General features: G+C 38.7%; 1 protein-coding gene across 2 annotated transcripts in view; it reads left to right on the top strand.

Annotated features, from left to right (window-relative positions):
• MCPH1 (microcephalin 1) overlaps positions 1–18706 on the top strand; it is a 206916-nt gene that overhangs the window by 172561 nt on the left and 15649 nt on the right. For both annotated transcript variants that reach the window (XM_072142312.1, XM_072142313.1), the window contains exon 13: positions 17486–17723. In XM_072142312.1, the coding sequence (XP_071998413.1) occupies positions 17486–17723 (238 nt within the window). The remainder of the gene's footprint in view (positions 1–17485; positions 17724–18706) is intronic.

Genomic DNA, 18706 nt, shown 5'->3' with positions numbered 1-18706 from the left:
TATTTTTTTAAGAATTTTTTTGAACGTTAGGTGTGATTTTTCACATTTTTATGAAAAAACGCAAAATCCTGCTATTGAGGGACCTGCTCAGGTTTGAAGTCACTTTGAGAGGCCTAAATAAAAGTAAAACCCCATTATAGAAACTATACTCCTCAATGTACGTAAAACAACTTTTATGACGTTTGTTAACCCTTTAATTGTTTTACAGGGGTTTAAACAAAATAGGATGCAATTTTGAAAGTAAATTTTTTTTGGCTAAATTAATGTGTTTTTCAAAAAATGTACAAATTCTCAGTGTATAAAATACCAAAACGCTCCACAAAATTTGATACCCAATCCCTCCCGCATATAACAATACCCCTTATGTGGTGGTAACCTGCTGTATGGGCACACGCCAGGGCATCGAAGGGAAGCTGTGCCATTCAGAGCAAATTATACATTTTCTTGGCTATACAATCTTTATTTTTTTGGCAATTTGGACATATAAGGGCTTATTTTTTTGTGACATGAGATGCACTTTACAAATACTTCATTTTAGTGGGTCATTAACTTATTGATAAGATTTTATTAACTCTTGAATGTATGGAGGAAAAGAAAATTGTCAGTTTTGGTTTCCTTTCTTTTTGTATTTTTTGGGGGTCGTACACCGTAGACTAAAAATACTATAATTATCTTTATTCTACAGATCACTACGATTACGGTGATACCTCATATATATAGTTTTTCATTTATTTTTACAATTTTACTGGAAAAAAACTAATATAAAGGAAATCTCATTTATTTTTGCATTGCCATCTTTTCGGAGACGTAACTTTAATATTTTTTGGTTTACAGAGATTGTTTATGGCTTATTTTTTTACGTGTTGAGTTGTCCTTTCAAGTGGTACCATTTTGGCGCACGTAACTCTTTTTGATCACTTTTTAGAACATTTTTGTGAAGAGATTTTATGAAAAATTTACATTTTTGGCGAGTTTTTTGTGTTTTGTTTTTACGGCGTTCACTGAGCGGGCCCAATAATGTTTCAGAGTTATTGTACCGATTGTTAAAGATTCGGTGATACCAAATTTGTAGGGGGTGTTTGTCGATTTTGTGTTTTTTTTTACTTTATTACATGTGTATAGGGTTTGTGTAATGTTGTGTAATGTTTGTGTTTAGGGGACTTTAACTTTATTAAAAATGTTTTTATTCAATGTTTTTAACTGTAATTAATTACCTTTACAGGTTAGCTTGAACAAGCGATCCACTGATCGCTTGTTCAAGCTCTTCTTCACCTTACACAATGTAATACAGATGTATTACACTGTGTAATGTAACATGCGCCTTCTGGCAGGACCCGGTTCCAGGAAGGGGATCGCACAGCCCCGGGCACTGGCTGAGATCGGAGCAGTGGACCCCCCTGGTAAGCGCCGCAGGGGTTTCCAATTCTCGTCAAATGCCCCTTGCACGCCGCTGTCAGTGCGACTGCGGCGTGTCATGGGTTAGCACTCGCGATCTGAGAAATCTCCGATCGCAGGTGTTGGCTATAATATACGTTTGATGTAATAGTACTGGATTTTGCGGGAACACACCTCCCGCGATGCAGTACTAGTACATCAAATGTCGGTATGGGGTTAAAGGACATCTACTATCAAATTACCTGATGGTAGATGACATACCTCCTATCCCGTTCCAAGCTTCATTTCTTCATTTCCTGTTCGGCCGCGTTTCTATTAAAAAAATAAGTGTATAATATATGCAAATTAGCCTTAGTGCTCTGCAAGCTTCTCGCCAAGTCAAAATATGGTTGAACGACCATCGTTCTGTTAATAAAACATATGAAGCAAAGCTGAGAAAAGAGGAGACAATGAGCGTTACTAGTAATATGCAGGAAAAAAACTAAAAAGAAACACTATGGGGAATCAACTGTGGCTTAACATTTTCATAAGCAGAAACATAAAGTTTATGATCTATGATGGTGTGTATTACAAGAGGTTGAAGAGAATGACACTGAACATACTAAATGTTGCTTGTTACAACAAGAAAAATTCTAGATACATTCTTTGGAAGCTAAGAGCCCTGATGGGCGAAATAAAATTAGCAATTTTTTGGTGTTTCTGTACGAAGGGCCCCGCAGCCGCCTTTCCGTCAGGTTTTTTTGGGGATTGCGCCACCGGAACAGGGATTTAGAAGGGAATTGTGGCGCAATTGCGCCGGCTTTCATGTGATACAAATGGGGGGAGTGGGGCGGTCCAACGATTTTGGACAAACCGTGGGATTTAACTTAAAAATTGTGTCGCAATCCAAGCACTTGCATGCACCAGGAACAAGAAGATGAACTCAGGTGGACCTGATTGGGGAAGCGACACATGCAGGAAATTGGGCACACGATCTTTGTGAATCGCGCAGGAGTGCATGATCGTCGGACACTCGGGAACTCCTGTGGCCGGGTAAGTAAATGATCCATGTGGCCATGTCTCTGGAAATGTTTGGAGTGCTATTCTTATTGCTGGAGGACTTTTTATGGACGGATGAACACATTATCCATGTGATGGATTTATGCCTGAAACTTTGATAACTATTATTCATTTCAGGTCTCCCTTTGGAAAACAAGCCACCATCCAGAATTCTCTCGTCAACACCTCAAAACCTCATCGCTCTATAAGGGATAATTGTTGATTCTATATGGTGGCTTGTTTTCCAAAGGGAGACCTGAATTTAATAAAAATTGTCATTGAGACTACTGAATATGGATCCAAAAGACTTTTGATGGAGGTTTTCAGTCTGAGGTGATTTATTCTCTTCTTACTGTTTCTGAAAGCTGGCTTTGGATCGGCCCAGGACTGTGAGCTCCAGAACTGAGGATTCAGTGAGTGTAGTGGCACAAATCTTGAACTCTTTTAATGTCTGTATGCAAATTGCATTGCACCCTGGGGTGTGTCACCAAAGCCACCAAGCCCCCGCAATCTATCATGAATTGCTGGCCGGCACCACTTATACCTTCAACCCCGTCTGGAACATTGCCTTGCAGCTCCTTGTGTTACCAGAAGCATGGTGCTCCATGTAGTTTATACACTCACCGGCCACTTTATTAGGTACACCTGTCCAACTGCTCGTTAACACTTAATTTCTAATCGGCCAATCACATGGCGGCAACTCAGTGCCTTTAGGCATGTAGACATGGTCAAGACAATCTCCTGCAGTTCAAACCGAGCATCAGTATGGGGAAGAAAGGTGATTTGAGTGCCTTTGAACGTTGCATGGTTGTTGGTGCCAGAAGGGCTGGTCTGAGTATTTCAGAAACTGCTGGTCTACTGGGATTTTCACGCACAACCATCTCTAGGGTTTACAGAGAATGGTCCGAAAAAGAAAAAACATCCAGTGAGTGGCAGTTCTGTGGGCGGAAATGCCTTGTTGATGCCAGAGGTCAGAGGAGAATGGGCAGACTGATTCGAGTCACTGAGCTGAAAGGCAACAGTGACTCAAATCGCCACCTGTTACAACCAAGGTAGACAGAAGAGCATCTCTGAACGCACAGTACGTCGAACTTTGAGGCAGATGGGCTACAGCAGTAGAAGACCACACCGGGTGCCACTCCTTTCAGCTAAGAACAGGAAACTGAGGCACAAGCTCATCGAAATTGGACAGTAGAAGATTGGAAAAACGTTGCCTGGTCTGATGAGTCTCGATTTCTGCTGCGACATTCGGATGGTAGGGTCAGAATTTGGCGTCAACAACATGAAAGCATGGATCCATCCTTCCTTGTATCAACGGTTCAGGCTGGTGGTGGTGGTGTCATGGTGTGGGGAATATTTTCTTGGCACTCTTTGGGCCCCTCAGTACCAATTGAGCATCGTTGCAACGCCACAGCCTACCTGAGTATTGTTGCTGACCATGTCCATCCCTTTATGACCACAATGTACCCAACATCTGATGGCTACTTTCAGCAGGATAATGCACCATGTCATAAAGCTGGAATCATCTCAGACTGGTTTCTTGAACATGACAATGAGTTCACTGTACTCAAATGGCCTCCACAGTCACCAGATCTCAATCCAATAGAGCATCTTTGGGATGTGGTGGAACGGGAGATTCGAATCATGGATGTGCAGCCGACAAATCTGCGGCAACTGTGTGATGCCATCATGTCAATATGGACCAAAATCTCTGAGGAATGCTTCCAGCACCTTGTTGAATCTATGCCACGAAGAATTGAGGCAGTTCTGAAGGCAAAAGGGGGTCCAACCCGTTACTAGCATGGTGAACCTAATAAAGTGGCCGGTGAGTGTATATGTTTGATGCCAACCAATAAGCATGTGCTTCCCCTGAAGCTAGTGTGAAAATTGATAAATTGTTAAAACCTGGTTTATGAGTTAATGATTTATGTTTCACATGAAGTATTCTAGTAACATCTGTCTGCGTTTCCATTTGTATGAATAGACTCCATTGTTTGTTTCCTAACATTCAAATCCCAATAAAGGTGTCATGCTACAACCTTCCTATGGCCCGAAGTTGTCAATCATTTGCTCATTACTGCAGAGACTGGCTTCTAGTTAATTGAGAATGTTTTCTGTTCTGAATTTAATGGGTTTATGTCCAGTGCATAGGGTCAGGAGGATGACCTTCACTCCCAAGATCCTGGGGATTATTTCTGATTCCATACCAGATCTCTTGTTTCAGACTTCAGGTTGTCAGATTGTTTTTTCTTAATTTGCCACATTTCATACACTTGTTGAAATGCGTGGTCTTAGAAGTCAGATTTATGACCTTTTTTAAGTTATTTATGGACTTGAGATGAATATGTTCCCATCTCTTTTTACTGCTTTCATAACAAACTGTGGCCTTTGGCACATGCTAAATACACTGTGTGATGCCTTTACTACTGATTAAAAGTGCATTCTGTGCCATGTGTTCTATGCGATTATTGTTTAGATAGTGAGTGGTCTCTACTGAACGTGAATGTGGTCAGATAAATCAAGAAGGTCTTTCTGGTGTCACTTCAGATTAGCTGCTCGATAGGAAAAGAATGTGTCTTGGGAAAGTATCTTGTTTTCTATCTTGGAGTGACCCTTCCTATCTCTATATCCATGACCCGGCAATGTTGCCAGACTTTCTCTTTCAGTAACACTACTGATTTGTGTTGTCCTGGAATTCAACCTGTTTTCTTTATCCGTGCAGTATCCATCTGCATGTTGCCAGGTAACACAAGAGCGATGAGAGTTTTATTCATTAAAAAGGAAGTTTTTCTATTAGTAGTTCATATCCCTTAACCTTTTGCCTCCGTAAACAGAGACACCTTGTGTAATTGTGTAGTTTGTGTCTGGACTTTATAATTGCATTGTTTATTTGTGTGTCACACAACTGCTAGGAATTACATGGACTGGTGCATTTTGGAACGCTTTATCCTCATGGACATTGACTGCAATATAAAAATTAGTGTCCTGTTATTTATTCGTAGACAACTTCCTATTTTTGTGCACTTGTTTTTACAGTAGACCCTGATCTTGTTATTGTATAATTTCCATCATGATTTCTTCTATATTATATCCTCTTGGACATCTCTGTTGGCAGAGATCTTTTTAACTACTGCCAACATGGAATTTCCATGTAAATATGCTTTCTGCTGCAAATCTAACCTGTTCATTGTAAAAAACAAACCCCATTTCCCTGGTGATCATCTGGAAAACACCTTGTGTGTGGGTTAACCTCAATTGTTAGAAGCAGACATATATGGAATCTTTGTGTTTGACTTCTGCTCTTTTTAGCACCAAGGAAATGTAACATTACCTTCACTGGAGGCTCCAGAACTCATTGTGTAAGGCTAAATAAGACAATTATTATGCAGGAAGGTCACACAGATCACTGGAAGCACTCAATAGAACAATTAATGTCAATAGACCAGTCAACCATCCATAATCTATGGGATTCCAGTACCTAAACACTTTCACAAAACATTTTCAGTAACCTAATCTATTCATATATTGTCATATGATTCATCTAAACCTAATACACATTACTTTGAGATTCTGTCCTTCGTCAATTCTCATTTTAACTACAGGTTTGAATGTATTTTTTTTAGAGTTTTTCATTTTCTATGTACAGGTTTGTTCTTAAAGGGGTATTCCGGGAATATGTACGTCTGATACAAAAATGCTATAAATAATTGATTATAACAAAACTCAATGTCATTGTACACAAAATGGAGCTTAAATAGTTTGATGTTATGATTCACAAAATGTTATGGCCTCTCTAAAGTATGCAGACTTATCACCAAGAGGGCCACCACTGGAAACTACATGATCTTAGTAACTCCTCCCTCTTATGCACTGCACCCAGTAATTATGTAACAGGCTGTCCTGCGCTGTTACCATAGTAATGATGTGTAACTGGCATCACTGCACATTGCCTCACTGAGAAGACGTCTCACCCTTATTAAAGGGCCAGTAGCATTTTAATTTTCCTTTACAGTCTATGTCAACTGCATTTTTCTGCGGGGAGCATTTTAAATAAATAATTACATATTAGCTTATATATTTAAGGACCCATTTGTATATTAATTATGCTGATTCCTGGAAAACCACTTTAATTTGAATTTGTATGCAAGTCTGTACTTTACTCCTGCATGAATATACCATATAATCGCCCTTTATTTCGGCATAAGTACCTTTATCCTAAGAACCAGGCCATTTTAGTTTTTTGCATTTCCATTTTTCACTTCCGTCTTTACATTTACACCATTTTGTTGTGGACAAAGTTTTTACAGCTTTCACTGTGCGCTCCAAATGACACCTGTACTTTATTCCTTGGGTCGGTACAATTGCGGGAATGCAAAATTTTTATATGTTTTGTACGTTTTCTTTTTAAATTTAATTTTTATTAAAAATTTTCTTTTTTATCCTCAAAAATAAACAAGCAATATATTACACATTAATGCATTATTGTCATAATGAGTTGAGGAGTTAAAAATACTTTTTTCATAAGGTTCCTGCTGATCCTGCTCCTTTCATATACCAGTGGTGGCTGTTCGCGTGGTTATATCTATCAATAAATGTTTAAGACAGGGACATAGTCTTCACAGTGCTTCTACTCTGCCAGTTAAATGCTCATTACCTATCACAGCACCAAAACATTATCACGAAAGCCACTTTGAGCCCTCATTGATACAACCGTTTTTCCTAAGTGATACAGCCCTGGTTTTGCTTGTGTATTTCTTTGGGCTCATGCTCACTGGTAAGGATTCCTCAGCTCCGTGTCTGAACCTAGTGCCCCTGAGGAAAAAACTCAGAGCTGGTCTTATTCTTGGCCTTGTTTGCGGCAACTTTATTTGTGGCCTATCTTTTCAGTGGGTTGCTGGATAGAGATAACCAGCCAGCCTCCGGTGCGGCCCTTCTTTCTGCTGGGCATTACATCCTTGGACAATTCTTCAAGACTTTGAAGAACATGTCATAGTCACCTAAGTACTCCAGATTTAAATCAGGACTGGTATTTGTGATGCCGTATGTGCTGGAAAAAGAAGTCCAAATGGAGGCCATATCTCCCAACATACAGGAAATAAAGCATCTGCTGCCATAGGACACCTTTAGAGGTCTTATTGTTTTTTGCCTAGAGGAGTAAAAGCAAGCTACCCAATATTAAGAAGATGTTTTTAATGCTATATTCATGTAACATATTTATTACTCCCAATAATGTCAGCCAAATGTATGCTCTATCCATGCATATCAATGTGGGCATTTGACCTTAAGTATGGGAAATGGTTTTCACTGTATGGGGTCATTGTTTTGGCAATGTACCCTAACACGTAATTGCTGCAAATTTGTGATAGATTCTGCTTTAAAAAACCTGGCTCCTCTTTGCCCATAATATGAAGTTGGATTGGTTTCAGGAGACTGCGTAGTACTGTGAAGTAAACCAGAAATAAACTAGGCACTTTTTGTTCCCAGCACATTCATTTTTCATTTGTGTTTCAAAATAACTAAAATGTTCATATTACAAAATGTTTATTATATATACATGTGTGCTTTCCTATGGGAAATTGAAAAAGGGGTGTTTTATTAAATATTATCCTGGCTGCGGGTGTTTGGAGAGGGCTCACGGGCTGAACCCCCTCCATAGCCGGTGAGCATTTGCTGCATATTTCAGCAAACACCCACCAGTAACATCTGTGATCGTCGCTCCCCGTGACACCATCGGGGAGCCGCTTTCCGTTGTTATGACAGCCACAGGTCACACAAACACCCAAGCTCTCTTGTTTCACTACATTTTGTACAAAGTGTGATTTGCACATAGTAATAGATGATGTGGAAAATCCCCATATACTGACATACAGTAATATGGCAGCATACGGTAGGATCAAAGTACTCTAGGGGGTCTGAAAAATAATAAAAATAAATAAAAGTTTTATTAAAATTAAAAACACCTAAAAATTCAAATCACCACCCTTCCCTAGATCATATATAAAATAGATATGATATAAATATGAACAGAAAAATCATAAACATGTTAGGTATCGCTGCCTCCCAAAATGTCTGAACTATCAAAATATGATAACTGTCATTTTCTGTGTGTCATTTTCCCCTTAATGGAAAATAGGGTCCAAAGTCAAAAATGCCACTTTTTTTGCCACTTTGAAAAATTCTATAAAAAGTGTTCAAAAAGCCATACATTCTTCAAAATGGTAGCATTGAAAACTTTATCAAAAGTTGCAATAAATGACATCATCCACAGCTCCGTATATTGAAGTACAGCAAAGTTATTAGCGCTAGAACATGGCAAAATGAAGAATTATTTTTGTACAGGAGGTTTTAATTTATGTAAATGTATGAAAATATTATAAAACCTATATACATTTGGTATCACGCTTCCCAGGACACAATATTAAATGCAATATTAAATCCCATCACAATGTAGTGCAATTTGTTACGCAGAAAACAAGCCATAACACAGCTCTTTTCATGGAAAAATAAAAAAGTTATGGATTTTTGAAGGTGGGGAGTGAAAAATGAAAACACAAAAATAAAAAAAAGGCCTGGTCGTTAAGGGGGGAGATCTTATGCTAATGCTGATATTAATTCTAATGCTAATATTATGCTAATGAGTCAGAAGGGGCTTCTGTTAAAGGAGCTCCTTTGTACTGTAGATTCACAGGCTGTTGCACTGTGCAGGAGCTAACTTCCCCCTCCTGGATCTATGATTAAGTGCCCTTGGATTATCATGTTTGATTTTGATGGTAGATTTCCTTTAACTGAACATTTTTACTTTATTAAACATTTTTTTATTTCACATTACAAGTAGAGTTTATTTTTATTTCATACATTGTTGGAATACCTCGAAAAGGTCAAAATAACATTATTTATTTAGTATATCCTCTACAAAATAACCTTTATAGCCTAAAGAAACAGCAGCACTGCTCAAAGAAGTCAAACACTGCCTTGTGCAAGGAAGCCAATATGAGCAAATTGTTATCTCAAGTATTAACTCTATTAAAATAAACACAGACTAATCTTCAAGTCATATAAGTGTACAGTATATTATTTTCAGCTGACTTGGTGCTTCAAATAAGTTATTATTGGTTTCAAGCTCTTATGCTTAGGATGTTTGGTCACTGTGATTCAGTGGCACTACGTTTCTCAACAAGTTGTCTTTCTGTGCATATTAAAGAAAAAAACTGAAAAAGAGAAATGCTTCAGATCCTGTATAGTGCATCATATTAATGACATAAAAAATATATAAGTGTAGCAATATTTTAAATACAGAACTAAGTTTTCAAGTAGCAGCTACATAATAAATGCAGATATCCTTCTTTGGTTTCTTGTAATACTCCGGGGACTTGGTCAGGAAAATATAATACTTGAAAATAAACCATTAATTGTTTTGCTTTAGGTATTGTTTGTTCATTTATTAGATTATTGAATTGACAAGTTATTGTTGTCCGTTTTCCCCATTTGTACTTGTGTCTTTCTGTGTTGAGCTATTTTTTCCAGTGGTGTTTTTCTATGGATTTTATTAAATTCACTTCAGCAGGTAAGATTAATACAAGTTGGGCTTTATCTAGTAAAAGGAAAATGAGTTGGTGGAGGCCCCCGCCTTCTGCTCACTATCTACTATTACACCAGTAATACATCTACATACAGCCGCCAACCCCTCAGTACTACATCTGCATGCAGCCGCCAACCCCTCAGTACTACATCTGAATGCAGCCGCCAACCCCTCAGTACTACATCTGAATGCAGCCGCCAACCCCCAAGTAATATATCTACATACAGCCGCCAACCCCTCAGTACTACATCTGATTGCAGCCGCCAACCCCCAAGTAATATATCTACATACAGCCGCCAACCCCTCAGTAACACATCTACATACAGCCACCAACCCCTGAGTAACACATCTACATACAGCCGCCAACCCCTCAGTAACACATCTACATATAACCACCAACCCCTCAGTAACACATCTACATATAACCACCAACCCCTCAGTAACACTTCTACATATAACCACCAACCCCTCAGTAACACATCTACATATAACCACCAACCCCTCAGTAACACTTCTACATATAACCACCAACCCCTCAGTAACACATCAACATACAGCCGCCAACCCCTCAGTAATACATCTACATACAACCACCAACCCCTCAGTAACACATCTATATACAGCCGACAACCCCTCAGTAACACATCTACATACAGCCGACAACCCCTCAGTAACACATCTACATACAGCCGACAACCCCTCAGTAACACATCTACATACAGCCGCCAACCCCTCAGTAACACATCTACATACAGCCGCCAACCCCTCAGTAACACATCTACATACAGCCGACAACCCCTCAGTAACACATCTACATACAGCCGCCAACCCCTCAGTAACACATCTACATACAGCCGCCAACCCCTCAGTAACACATCTACATACAGCCGCCAACCCCTCAGTAACACATATACATACAACCACCAACCCCTCAGTAACACATCTACATACAGCCGCTAACCCCCCAGTAATACATCTATATACAGCCTCCTACCCCTTGTCAAACATCTATATACAGTTGCCTCCCCCAGCCCTGTAATATATCTATATACAACCACACACCCCCAGTAATACATCTATATACAGCCGCCAACCCCCCAGTAATACATCTATATACAGCCGCCAACCCCCCAGTAATACATCTATATACAGCCGCCAACCCCAGCCCTGTAATATATCTATATAGAACCACACACCCCCAGTAATACATCTATATACAGCCGCCAACCCCCCAGTAATACATCTGCATACATCCGCCAACAAGTAATACATTTATACACCTACCCCCTGTAACATCAGCCCCCCCCCCCAGTAACATCAATCTCCGCCCCCTGCCTACTAATAACATGCCCGCTGAGTAATATGAATCACCGCCCCCCAGTAACATGAGTCACCAGCCCCCCACCCACCCAGTAACATGAATCACCGCCCCCACGCACGCCCAGTAACATGAATCACCGCCCACCCACTCACTATCACGCACCCTCCCTTTAATCTGGCCCTGTGTGAGTCGTATATTTTCACTTGTAAGTAGAAGGAATCAATTCCCAGAAAGGAGTGAGGGAGGTACTCGAGTATAATATTCTGTATGTAGCATGGTGTTAATGTTTTTTATTACATTTCCAATAGTTCAAGGAGTGGTGTACATTTATTCTGATAAGAATTACTGGGGTTTTATACCATGTAGATAGTGTTTTAAAATGTGTTCAATAGCTTGTAGATGTGTATAGTGAGCAGGAATATTTCAAGCTTTTCTTGACTTGTGTTTTGACTGATGTTTTTTTTACCATTTTCTTATGGTAAAAAGAAGTGACTTCCTGCGATGATCTCAGTGGGTTACAGATGGCAGAGATGGGTTTCTTGGGTATTTTCCTGTATACTAGTGAAGTCATTATGTTTGGTTGGAGTGTGATTCAGTCCATCCAAACCGTGAATAAGAAGTTTTCGGTCAGGTCATATTATTGCGTCTTCTTTATAAAACACCTTTGCAGAGATCATACCATATATATATATGTGTGTTGAATGTTTAAAAAGCCACGTCAGTGCTGCAACTTTTTGCAGCCTACAAAGTTTCATACAGTTCTGGTGTGCTGGATACATCTGGAGGCCGACTGCGCTTGTATACTCCCTGTGCTGGCCCACTCTGTCACCAGCTGTGCCCGCTCCATGCCCCTCTACGTCCATTTGGCATGGAGGTGGCGTAAGGGGGAAAATAATCAATTTCCTGGTGGTTCACAAGGATTTGTGAGTACGCATTGTACATACTAATTCATTCATTATGGCTGTAGCTGTTTCAATTTGTACTACTAGCAAACATTGCAGCTATAAATTAAATGATGTGATTCATTGAAATTGATAGATTCGATGTCTTACAGGAAAAACTGTAAGCATGTTAAATCTGCATGTAGCATGCTCTACTTAGTATGCCACAACTGTACTTCAAACTGCAAGTATAGATATAGTCATCTCAAGGCCCACCTGCACACAGAATATATTTTTCAGCTGTGGAAAGGAATGAAATTTAATACAAAAAATTAAAGTAACAAGTACTGCAAATGTCGCCATCTTTTTCTCAGTGGGTCAATACTAAAATGTTTTTTTTTTTTTGTATACGATTTTGTATAACATACTAGGTACATAAACAGAGAATAAAAATAAAAGTTAAATAAAATAATAAAAGGTCTACATATTTTACGTTCTCTGTGAGGATATGGTCTAACATTTTATGGCATTTCCCGTATTAGTTAGCTGAAAAATGGAAGACCATGTCCCACACAGGATTCCAGCTGAAAGGATTAGTTGTACAGCACAAGTCATTCTCCAGATAAATAATGGTCACATCTTTTCCTCAGAGAATCAGATCTGGACGGCAGAGAGAATTTCACAACTTTATCTACCAAACAGAAAAATGTCATGTTGTAAGTTTATCATTTACAAACCATGTACTCAGTGTTACTATTTTGAAATAATTAGCACATTCATTATTATTTAGTCTGCTTTTATCAAAATGCTGCACCATAGTAAAAAAAAAAAAGAAAGAAAAAATCTTGTACTGGAAGTGGACACATGTGAGCCCTCTCCATACAGGGTTTACATGCACTGAATGCATTGTTGAAATGTTATAGCTTATTTCATGCTGTACATAAATGCAGTTATAAGTATAGACATCAACAAATAGTTTGATGTAGATGAAAATCTTTAGTAAAAGTTCGCTGCCATTTCTTAATCCACTCCTGAACATGCAGTGATTTTAACATAAATGGTGTTTGTCACATCAAATTGGATCCCTAGACACAAGCGTCCTCAATAGAACATGGCCACAGAGCATCACATTGCCCCTGACACTTTGCCTTCTTCTTGTAGTGTGTCCTGGTGCCAACACTTCTATGGGTAAATATTGCATAAACCCACACAAGACAAACTGACTAGGCCTGTTTCCCGCCCTATGTTCTAGTTCTGATACTTGCATATACCTGCTTTCATTGATGAATAGAATGGATGGGCGGCGATTTACAGCTATGTAGTCCTCAATGACACCTTTTTGTAGTAGCTTAGCAAAAAATTTTTTTACAGTAGCTCTTCTGTAGCGTTGGAGAGGACAGGCTATCCTTTGTTCCCTATACTTCATCTCAATGATCATGGGTATCGATGACCATCATGACTTTCTCTCTCTGCCCACTCTGTCTGCAGGCCAAGCAGACAATGTTGCAGCTAAAGATCATGTCAGTTGCCTGTTGTACCTTTGATGACACACAGCTTGGGAAACGGATCATTGCATGTAATTCTGTATGTGATAGGGCACAGCTGGCATCTTCTCCAGTCCACTGTCTACCAATCCCATAATGTCTGCAGCCTGCGGATGGGACATCACAGGTTGTGTCCAAATCAGGGCCAGCAGAGGTCACATGATTAGATAACCTAGCAAGAATCTGCACAGATTCCCTTTAATTCTTATAATTTAGCATACAACAGCAGAAATAAATTTTCTGTCTATTACTAATTATGGTTCCCTTGCCAATAAAAATAAAGAGCTTAAGCATCATAGTATGTTTTATCATAACATGTGCAGAAGATGCATTGAGGTTGTACAGTACATAATCATGCTGTGTCTGAATGCACCACCTGCTGGTTAGCGGCATTATTCATCTTTACCTGATCAAAGTAACTAAAATTACATAACCAAGCATTTTGGTATGGCACATCCTCAATGTCACCTTACAATTTACATTTTACTATTTATGGTACAAACAGATTAAACAAAAGATTTTTTTAAATGGTGTTTTTTTTTCTGCCAAAGTATTCTAACAAGTATTCTATTCAATATATTTGTAACCATTTTGACAGGACAACATTTTTAATTATAAATGCAAGTGACAGACTGCATTTTTGTGTCATTCTCCACCTAAGAAACCGTTAAAAAAGTTTGAAAATGAAAACTACAACTACTTTTTCAAAAATAAATAAGCCCTCAGGAAAATAATTGGAAAGTAATGTCTTCTGGATGCTAATGATTGATCAGGAGAAAATAAATACAGGATCCTTAAGGCCCAAACAGGCCAGATCCTTAAATAGATACATTTTACTGGTTAGCCCACTGTCTATTTGTGTTGATACAATGACACATCCAAAATAAATGAATCAAATACAGAATCATGGAAGAACAAATTTGCTTTAGTAAATGAGGCTTCAAAAATGTGTGCCTCCCTTTCAGTCTAAACTACACACATAAAAAATTTCAAACGAAAGAGAAGACAAGTCATATGTACTATAAACAGTACATATGTGTAATTAGCAATAAGTGCCAGAAGTTAAACGAATCGTTAAATACGAAGCAATAGATAATGAAATAATGAAATTCCATATGAACAAACATACATCTAGCTTCCTCATCAGTCCTGTTTACAGTCTTTGCCACACCCAAGGAAAAACTACCATCATGGATCTACCTAATCAGGCACATCCGGTGGCAGGTTTCTTTATTTACTTGCAGCTTGAAGCTTTAAAAAAAAAAAAAAAAAAATTTAGCGGCCAAGATCCATATAAACCGTTTATAAAACGTTTATCTTAAAAATATGTAGATTTTCTTTGGATGCTACTAGGGCATAAAGTAGTCACGCCGTGGTGTGGGAGCTACAGCACACAGCTACAGTTGAACACTGCCTGTAGGAGGTATCAAAGGAGACTACTGGGGGTGTGGAGCAGCCATAGCTCCCACTCCATGGTGTGGCAACTTCACGCCCCAGTAGCCTCCAAAGAAAATCTACGTGTTTAGAAGAGAAACTTTTAATCTAGATCTAAAAGTTTTTGTTTTTTAAAACATCAGGCTGCAAAAAAAAAAAAAGGAACCTGCCACCGCATCTACCTTATTAGGTAGATCCATGATGGTAGGTTTCCTTTGAACACAATAATTATTCTTTAAAAAGTACTACCTGTGTGTAAAAAAAAAACCCCAAAATATAATAAAATGTGCAAAAGCATAATAGTGCCATATTGGACACAAATGTGGCTTTATAGACCCCATTGGAGTGTTCAATGTTTTATGAAATGCAAGACTTCATCTCCCTACATAGCCTCCCTCATAAATGAAAATATGTAAACCCACCCACCCCCCCCCAAAAAAACACTTTATCACATCCGATAAAATAAATCTGACATTGAAGTCCCACACAGTGTATACAGGTAGTAGTTTGACGTGAAATCATATCCTATCAATGTAGCCTCAGATAATAATTACAGAAAAATGAAACACTAAATAAATGTGGATATGAGGATAAGCGTACGTCTTCACCCATTTGCTCTGCACTCCATTTTCCTTGCAGTGATTGGTGAGATTGGTATGTGAGATATGTCTTTCTAGTCATTAATTTTCTGACTACTGATACTTTCTCCTGGTTCAGGACAGAGCCCATGTTATGACACAAGACGGTAAGATAAAGTAGTTGTTTATATTCCTTAATAAAGAGCCATGTCATTCTGGACTGTGTGTGACTGCTCTGCTGAGCACAGAGCTGAGAGTAGTTCACAGACCTGAGGTGTAGCACATCTTCTAGATTTGATGAATTACCCTATTAGCACAGTTCACTAACTTGGCACAGAGAGGAAGTCTTATGTGTCCAATCCAAACATTATTCATGTTAACCTCACCACACATTCTTAATACTGAGAAATGCTCTTGATCTGAGGTCGGTCATGTTGTCTGAAATAGCTAACAAATGGCTTTCTTCTCTTTTTCCAAATGGTCCATGATTTATCAGTATACTTTCTCCAGCTGTCTTTAAGGATTTATTTTTACTACTCAGCATTATCTTTATCATAAGTGTTAAACATATTAATTCAGCCCAGCATATTTCTTGTGGTAACCCACATACCTCGGCCAAATAACACAAAGTAGGCCACAAACTGAATTGTCGCCTATATCCTAGGGTTAAATCTGAGCACAATCAGACTACATTTTTCTGAGGTTCATATGTTCCTGCCATGTTTTTTACATTTACAGATAGGTCAATTGGCTCCTAAAATTTTACAAGCTGGTTGGAGTTGTCAGTACAATTTGTGATGCTAAACCAACTGAAGGTGTTTATGGACCTGTGTATTAGGGCCCCATGTAAAAATTAGGGTCTGTATGTAAAAAAAAAATCCCTAGATGTGGGTCTTATGAGGGCTTCATTGTGCATGCACTGTACATATATATATTTGTATACTATGAAGTATTTCATCACCCCCAAACCTTAACTTACATTCAATTTTGTTATATCTTGTCACACCTCTGGCCACCATACTTTTAGGGTTTTTTTGTAGTCTGTAAACATGGAGATACAGAAGTCTGGAGAGAAAATTTTGATCATGTCTGTTTTTGAAGTGTCTTCTTTTTTTTAGATGAATTAGAGCAGTGGAATTGGTGTATATAGCTCTAACTTATACATTTAAGACAGATAAGTCAACATATTTTGTGTTGTTATTGACGAGAGTTTGAAGTATGGAGAAAAAGTGTATTTACAGGAAACATTTGGCCTGCAAAAAAATTCCCAGGAGAGGTAATAGGAAGAGGAAGAAGTAAGATTTGGAATTCAGAGATGGGAAGCACAGCAAATAAAAAACAATAATTCTGAAAGAGATGCAATATCCTTTGCAAATTCCTGTGACTTGCATTACATATTATGGAAGAAATTCCTTTTGATTTTAAATGGCCAAATAAAATAAGCTTCTTCAGATTGTGATACCCTTTAATGTCTAACTGAAATAGTAGATCCTTTCATCAGGAATGATATCACAGACTTTCTGACGTAACACGGATTTAATACACACAGGTTCAGAGAAGTGATGCAAAAAAAGTAAAATAAAATAATAACAAAGCTGAGAAACAAGGCAGTGTGAAAGTTTTATTGCCTCCAAGTTAACGGCCCTAGTATGTCTGATAACACAGGATACAGTGTTTAATCATATGAGATAATATAGGCTGTTCTCTTGTCACAGATCTCTAGACTCCAGTGCCATCTGTCGTCAGGAGAGTACCGCCATGATTTGTTCTCCAGTGTGCCCACCATCTTCGTATCTCCAAATAGCCAGCCTTCTTGTGATAAGCTTTCCGAGGTGGTTCAGCTTTGTGGTGGTAAGGTGTGCAAGACGCTACGCCCAGCCAAGATTTGCATTGGAATGTTTACTGGGAAGAGACCACCAGATCTGGAATGCGTCTCAGAGAAATGGCTGCTAGGTAAGTGTTAACTATACAGTAATGTGTATATACAGTGCTGTGCTCCACCCTATCTGGAGTTGTTTTAGATTCATGGATCATAACAATGAGAGGATGAGTGTGATGAATTTAGGCTGTATTTTTTATTTTAAGGTTTCCGTAGAGGTCTATTAAATACTGCTATTTCATTCTAGAGAAGTTACTAATGGTAAAGTTACTTTTAAGTAGTTAAAAACATAGTGATTGTTTTGCAGTAGATACAAGGGGTACCAAATTTGGGATGGAACTTTGATGCTGGTACAAGAATTCGCTACAATTCTCTGATGCTAATTTTCAGCAGTAGAGCTTGTAGTTTGTTTCGATGTGCTATAATAAATAAGCATCCTTGGCGACAAATGGGTCCATTGAGTGGATAGTTTATATTCACTACTACATTTCCACTTACTACCTCCTTTGTGGTTGATCCAAGCACCGTAATCAAAATATATGTGTATTAGGAGATCACCTCACTGCTCCTTCTCTCGATTCTCCTCTTGCTATCTTCTGGAAATCTTACGACAGGGCACACTTCCGGCAGAGAGCAAGGTAGAGAAGATGAGAGAAGTTGCAGGGCGGCAGGACGAAGTGCTCCAGGGGTCATGTAATAACCAGAGCCCCCGGAGGAGTTGTGATTAATTTACATAAAAATTAAGTTCATTTTACAAATAAAGGAGCACAGCTTCTAATACACATACATTTCTTATCGAGCTGCTGGGATCTACCAAGCAGTGTAAATAGTTAATCTACCACAAAGTAAGTGGTAGACTTCCCTCAGCCTCCTAACACATTATGACGTACTTGCCCTCATCATACATGATGGGTGTTTGCTGCAGTGCCAGTGTCTCCTGTGACTGTTAAAGATCACCAACAGATCTGTCATATACTGCAAAACAGTAAACAGTATTGCAGTATATGTTATGGAAGGAGCAATCCGATCCCCTGGAGGGTCTAAAAATACAGTAAAA

Source organism: Engystomops pustulosus, chromosome 3 (assembly GCF_040894005.1).
Source record: "Engystomops pustulosus chromosome 3, aEngPut4.maternal, whole genome shotgun sequence".
NCBI classification, from domain to species: domain Eukaryota; kingdom Metazoa; phylum Chordata; class Amphibia; order Anura; family Leptodactylidae; genus Engystomops; species Engystomops pustulosus.
This window is presented reverse-complemented; position numbering and strand designations above follow the sequence as displayed.